Below are 6,949 nucleotides of genomic sequence, written 5' to 3'. Positions count from 1 at the left end.
CTGCAAGAATGACTTGGCTCAGGGCTCCCTAGTGGTCTCTCACTCTGGTGTTCAGGCATGTCCTTCCTCCAAGAGCTCCTCTCAAGGTCACGGAGAAAATGAAGGACTGAGGAGGACCAGCCTTTGCCAGTAGGGAGCAGGCTTTGGGCTTGGGAATTCTGAGAGATGGGAATTCAAGGGCAAGTGAGCCTCTGCCTCAGTCCTTACGCTTCCTAGGACCCTTCCTGTTTTGCTGATGGGAACAGGCATTAAAGGTACCATGACGGTCCTGGCAGGTGTAGCTCAGTAGTTGGAACACTGGCTCGAGCACTGAAGGGTCATAGGTTCTATTCCCAGTCAAGGGCACATGCTTGGGTTGCAGGTTTGATTCCTGGCCTGGGTAGGGGGCATGTGGGAGAGGCAACCAATTGATGTTTCTCTCTCTCTCACTCTCTCTCTCTCCCCCTACCACTCCCTTCCACTCTCCCTAGAAATCAGTGTAAAAAATATCCTCCGATGAGGTTTTAAAAAACTGTACAAATTGTGTAGTGCTCAAAGGCACACACACCCCATTAAAAAAAAAGTTTCTGTGAAGCCCAGAGGTGGACAGAAGGGAGCTCCGAGGTAGGTAGCATTTCATATTTTGATCATCACCCCCTCATCTCACACCCTATCCCCCGGGGGGAAATATTTTCCCCAGGAGTTTTATTTAGCTCAGCCTGGGGTTAGAGGCCGAAGCTTGGGAGAACGGGAACACACTCATCTTCCCATTTCCTCTTCACGCTCCCCTCCTGGGCTCTACCACCGCCACCAGCGTTGCGGGGGCAAAGGCACCATGGCATCCAGATGGACCCTGTTTCCAGCAAGGATGGGCCTATTCCAACTTCATCTTACTGCCTCCCCTGAGCATTGAATAAACATTTCCAGAAGGATGCAGATAAGGAAAAAAAAAAAGAGAGAGATCTTATGTAAACACTAGAGGGCTAGAGACCAGGAGATATTATTAGTTTACTAGGGCTTTAAAAATACCCCAAAGCTCAACTAAAGGAAAGTAGAATTTGCTTTTCATTTTACCCTCTGTTATTGTTGCGAGGGTCAGGAATACAATAGAAGCAGGGATCTCAGGAGACGCATGATATTACAAAGATCACAGCGAGGGCAGAGAGGGAAGTTGCAGAAATCTGACTCTGGTGACCTTCTGGGCCAGTGAGGAACGGGGATGGGAAGTGGGGAGCTGTTCTTTGCGGACATTAAGGAAGGCCAGGGAGTGATGCTGATCCAACAGAGCCTTCTCCCTGTGCCTTGCAGGAGCTTATCTGGTCCCCGCCTCTGTGTTCCCAGGAGCACAGCAGACATCCCCACAGCAGCATCTCTATATGCTGTTCCTCCCACGTGAAAGCTTTTCCCAGGCACTTTGCTTAGCTGACTCCTCACCCCTTCTGGTTTCAGCTTAACTATCACCTGCATAGCGAGGCCTTTCCTGGTCTACCGTTGAGAGGTCTGTTTGTAGGGATCACAGTCTTGGAAATCTACCAGGCAAGTCTTTGAGTTAAAATAACCCTATTGGACAGGTAGCCCGTTACCCATCTCCATCATATTTTTATTTTATAAAAAGCCAACCAATCAACCTATTAATTCCCCATGAAAATGTTGAGAAACGTTGTCCCAGGACAGTGCATCCTGGTTTGCTGAGGTTGAGGGATTTGGAGGACACGGGACTTTCAGGAAAGTCTTGGGCAAGCTGGGATGATTTGGTCACCCCAAGTCTCTTCGTCTCCAGTAAAAAACACTCAACAAAATATCTCTGGTATAATGTTTATTTAAATAGTAATCTTAAAAAGGCTTTATACAAATCATATAAACACAGTTTGACATTGTTGTTTGTTTAATTTTTACATTGAAGAATCACAGTAAAAGCTCTCAAGTTCCCGTGATCTGGCTCAGCCAGCAAATGGTCGAATACCTTTAACTGCAAACCCTGGAAAAGTTAACCTGTGTGATGGCTTAACTTCTCCCCTTGTTTTCTTGCCATTCATGCTCATTCCTTGGACCCTCATCCCTGTCAACTCCTCATTCCCACCCAAGAGAGAAAGCAACCTGTGGCCCTGTGGACCGTCTAGTCCGGGAGAGCGTGGAGGTAATGTGTCATTCAGTACAAGGCAAAAAAGGAGATCAATACTGTGAGTTGGGTTTCCCAAAGGGAATGACTTAAGGAGACGGGTCAGCCAGCCCACCTGCCGATGGAGACGACAAATGCACCAGGGTGCCCTCTGGCCACTAAGTTAAAATCGGGGCCCACTATCTTTCTGTCTCGCCAGAGACCAGCCTCCAGCATTGGTGAGGTATCTACACGCAGCCCTGGGGAGCCTGCTTTTGTTCAGCATTCAGGGCCCGCCTGGGGCTTCACGGAGAACATGGATACAGAGGGATGCAGGCTGAGTTGTGCGTAACTTAGAGGTGAACTGCAGGCTGGAGACAGGGCTGGTCTTTGGGGAGCTGTAACACGGTCCATTGGGCATGAGACAGCCAGACCCCCAGAGTAGACGTCTGAACTTCTCTTCTTCTGCAGGCTGCTCCTGGAAATCCCCAGGACTTGCTAGCTTCCTGAACATGGAGCTACACGGGAAGGCGAAGAGGAGGGTAGGCTACTTAAACACTTGCTTCTGCTCTACGCCCAGCTCAGGGTGGGCCTAAAGCTAAGCCCTTGAGCTTGACGGCTTTACTTTTCACCTCTAACTACCAACGTGCCAGCGAGTGCTGAGATCAGCAGTTAACTCAGGCCCTCGGTCAGAGTCAAAGTCACAACAACACCACTGAGTCCCACGTGACCATTCACATACACAGTAGATACAGAGAACTCAAAGGCGGCACAGACACACACACGTAGGAATAAATAGCTGTTGGCATGAGTCTCCCTCTCTGCACACAAAACATGGTGACGTTCCCATGTGAACCAGCATTTCCATGCGTTAACACAGGAAAACTGCCAGCCCCATTCACCCTTCCCCTTTCACCTGGGCACGAGACACATGAGATCGGGGTGACCATAGCAGCAAAAATGGTCGGACAGTTTATGTGATAGGCTGGGCACGCTGGTAGAGTTTCAACCAGCACACAGGTAAACCGTAGGCGTCACTACAAATTCAGATTTGGATCTTGACGTGGACAATCCTATCCTTCGCACAGGTTCATCCATTCCTGATGCGGCCCCTTCTGGAGCAGGTGAGAGTCACCCGGGCAATGACGACCACTTGGGCAGCAGGGCTCATTCCATTAGTAGGTCAGCGGTGAGGTGGGGGAGCTGGGCGGGGAGCCACTGGGGTTAGGGAAGGAGGAATGCCTTAACTTGGATGATATTCACTGATTTCAACATAGAGAGAAAATACATTTTTCTTCACTTTTTCAAGGCACTTAATAAAAAAAACCACATAAATTGGTGCGTGTATGTGTGTGAGAGAACATCGGTCTCTCTGGGGTTCAGACAGGGTTGCCAGCGTTTTGGTTCACAGTGCTTGCAGACTTCCGGCGAGACACCCTGACATCCTGGCCCCCTCTCCTGAAAGGTGGAGGTGGTGGCCGTAACCCCAAGGAGAGATCAATGTTTACTCCTGGAGAGGCTGACTCATCAAGATTCTCTGTACGCTCTGCTCAGCCTTTGCCATCACACCATCAGGGGCTGGACTTCTTTTCCCCTCCACTGCCCCCTTTCCACCTGGTGGGCACCAGGCACCTGGAACCGACAGAGAAAATAGCCTGTCTCCCCACCCCACCTTTGAGACTATCAAACGAGGCCTTTCCTGGGGCTTAGAAACAAATGTGGGGGTGTGTGCATGAATGTGTGTGCATGTGTCCATGTCTTAGGAGAACAAGGAGGGGGGCGGGAAGCAGAACCACCCCCAGAGGCCCCGCAAGGAGCCCCACAGCCATAAATCCTGGTCTGAATGGCTCCTATTCACAAAGCTCCTTAAGGCTCGTCCACGTCTCACATGGAGGTGCTTCCGCGGATTTTGACGTGTGAAGTTTCCTTTCTGGTTTGTTTTAAATCGCATGTAGGAAAGAGCTATTCGTGCTGACCCTAAAATGGCAATTTTCCCCTGGATAAAAAAAGTTAAAGGCAACGACATCCTATGTAAATGCTAGGACTGGGCACGGCAGCGCGCAGGGTCGGCGGCAGGGCCTTCGCCACAGCAGATCCCGTAAGTCAGGAGAAGATCAGAAGACGGGATAAGCTGCACGGCTTGTATTTTGAGTTTTTTCCCCTAAAGGTGGAAAGTGTGAAAAGACCCTTTGCTTTTCAAGTGTTGATTAGAAACAGAAGGCAGAGAATAAGGATCCCCCTCTGCTTCTGCGCTAGAAAAGTCATTCTCTTCTGCCTCTTCGAGTTGCTCACAGACCAAAGAAATAAAATATAATAATTAATAATAACAACAAACTCACAAACGAAAGAGAACTGTGACCCCAAAGAGATGAGCTCCCGTCTTTGTCCCAGCAATGACTCGGCCCCCCGCGGTGCTAGGTGGGTCGTGACACCCCTCCCCCCCCACGCGGCTGCATCTCCCTCCTCCCTCGACTTGCCCGCCTGTCCTGTCCACACCTTCGGTAATTCTGGATCAGTTTGATCGAGATTATGGCATTCAGTTCCAAAGGGGAAAAAAATTGTAATCTTCACTAGCCCCTCTCGCTGGAATGAAACGTCAGATGCGATTTGGGTGCAATCCGTCATGCCTCGGAGCAGCACTTCTGGTGGTTCATCTTGACCTTGTGCTTGAGGCCGTCGTAGAGCTCGAAGTTGTAGTTCTCGAGCGTGGTGCAGCTGCGGGAGCTCAGGCCCGAGTAGGAGCAGGTGCAGTAGAGCAGCAGCCCGGCGCATGTGGCCCCCAGGAGGACGCCCAGCGAGCTCATGGCGATGATGGTGATGAGGATGGGATCCAGCGTGTACAGCCAGCTCTTCTCTTTGTCGGCCGAAGGGGTGCTGGACCCTGAGGTCGAGGAAGAAGCGTTGCTCCAGTCCACTTCGTACTCATCTAGGACAGAAAGCACAGGACAGATGGCAGGCAATGCTTCTTGCAGGGTGAAATACCTGAGCCTTCCCAGCCCAGCCCAGAGGTTCTCCAGAGCGTGAGTAGGAAGCCGGGACTTAACACTGCTTGGCTTCAAAGCCCAGCCCTGCCCCAGCCTCACTGTGTAACTTTGGGAAAGTTACTTAACCTCGCTTTGCCTCAGTTCTCTCATCTGTAAAATGGGGATATTAATAAAGTCTACCTCTCTTGGTTGCTAGGTGAACTACATGAATATTGATAAAGTGGTTAGTGTCCAGCACATAGTGAGTATAGTCTTAAGTATTTGAGACTTAAATAATTTCACTAATGCTAAGTAAATACATATTATAACAGGGTGCCTTTGGAGCCCCAGGGATGGCCCTGTGTTTGGGCACCCTTCCTCCTTTTCCTCCTCATCCCTTACTTCCAAGGGGTTCAAGCTAAATCGAAGGACAGGCTGAGACTATTCTCACAGGAAGAGTTTCTGCATAGCATTCCTGGCCATCCGAGCAGCAGATGTTTTTCAAGCCACCGGACTTCACTTGACATCCGTCTAACCTTACTAATGGGTTGAATTATGTCCCTTCCCCAGACTCATATGTTGAAGTCTTAAATCCCAGAACCTCAGAGAGTGACCTTATTTGGAGATAGGAGCTTTACAGAGGTAATCAAACTGAAATAGGGTGGGCCCTAACTCAGTGTGACTGGTGTTCTTATAAAAAGGGGAAACTTGAGACAGCCAGAGATGGCAGATGGCCATGTGGATACAGACATGGCCATCGACAAGCCAAAGAGAAAGGCTTGTAACAGATTTCCCCTCACAACCCTCAGAAGGAAGCCACACTGCTGATACCTTGATCTTGGACTTCCAGTCTCCAGAATGAGGAGAAATACAGTTCTGTTGTTTAAACCACCCAGTGTGGCCAAGGCATGACGATACCCATGGCTTATTTTGTGGGATTTCCTGATAATTCCATGAAGAAAGCAGGGTGATATATATATATATAGATGATGAAACCAAGGTTTTAAGAAATTAGGTGACTAGGTAACTCACACAGGGTCCCAGAGTCAGCAAGCAGTTGCACCGGGCCCCGCAGGCTTCCTGCACCCTCCTGCACCCTCCTCCCCGTCAGTGCTCCTTGCTTGATCCACTGCAGCCTCTCCGCGGAGGCCAGTTGCGCAGCTTTGCCCATAAAAGGAGCGTTAGGCTGGGTTTGCAGGCAGAGTCTGTGTTCAGTTAACAAGGTGCTGTTTGGATTAGTCACTCTGTTTCTATAACTACACTTGAAGTGTTTGATTAAGGTCGGGTGGAAAGCAGCTGCTCTATAAACTGCTCTTCTTAAATGCATCAATCTTGGTCTCAAAGCTGTTCTCCGAGGGGAACCTTCGTGATCCCTCTTGGAGATCAACTCTGGCACTCAGAGAAGCCCGGAGAGACCTGTGCTGCTCTGAGCCCAGGGAAGAAATGACATCTATATGTTTGCTCAGTGGCCCTTTAGTCGGGATTCTCGCTTCAGCCTCTTGAAGTATGTGTTTGAAGTGGGAAAACAGAGCTTGAAATAAAATGAAAACACGAGATGGACAGTGTGAGAAAGAAACACGGATCTTGCAGTGAGCCCCAACTTGGAGATTTGGAGAGTGTGAGAAGGGTCCCTACACGCCAGGGAACTGGCAACCACAGCAGGCCTGGGAGGGTATGCACGGTGACGCTCATTCACTCAGGCACTTTTTGGAAGGAGGTTAATGGGTTCAAGCAGTGACTCCTATAGAGGAACCCTGGCCTTCACTTCTCAAGGGTTTCTCCAGATTTGAAGTCCATCAATGTTGAAAGTTGCCCGAAGTAGGGGACCTGTTTCAGATTAGGCAGAAGGGACTCGATACACTTTCTAAACTCTAAATTTGGCCTTGACAGAGCAATTGGTGGTTTCTGG

The 6,949-nt window shown here is 49.6% G+C and overlaps 1 protein-coding gene across 2 annotated transcripts in view; it reads right to left on the bottom strand.

Annotated features, from left to right (window-relative positions):
- Window positions 1–1,787: 1,787 nt before the first annotated feature.
- The window catches only part of NRP2 (neuropilin 2), a 119,167-nt gene continuing 114,005 nt past the window's right edge, over window positions 1,788–6,949 (bottom strand). For both annotated transcript variants that reach the window (XM_070421940.1, XM_070421941.1), the window contains exon 17: window positions 1,788–5,003. In XM_070421940.1, coding sequence (XP_070278041.1) covers window positions 4,699–5,003 — 305 coding nt within the window. In that variant the 3' untranslated portion in view covers window positions 1,788–4,698. The remainder of the gene's footprint in view (window positions 5,004–6,949) is intronic.

This window comes from Myotis yumanensis, unplaced genomic scaffold, assembly GCF_028538775.1.
Source record: "Myotis yumanensis isolate MYYU_CA2020_CCGP unplaced genomic scaffold, mMyoYum1.0.hap1 SCAF_8, whole genome shotgun sequence".
In the NCBI taxonomy this organism is placed as follows: Eukaryota; Metazoa; Chordata; class Mammalia; order Chiroptera; family Vespertilionidae; genus Myotis; species Myotis yumanensis.
This window is presented reverse-complemented; position numbering and strand designations above follow the sequence as displayed.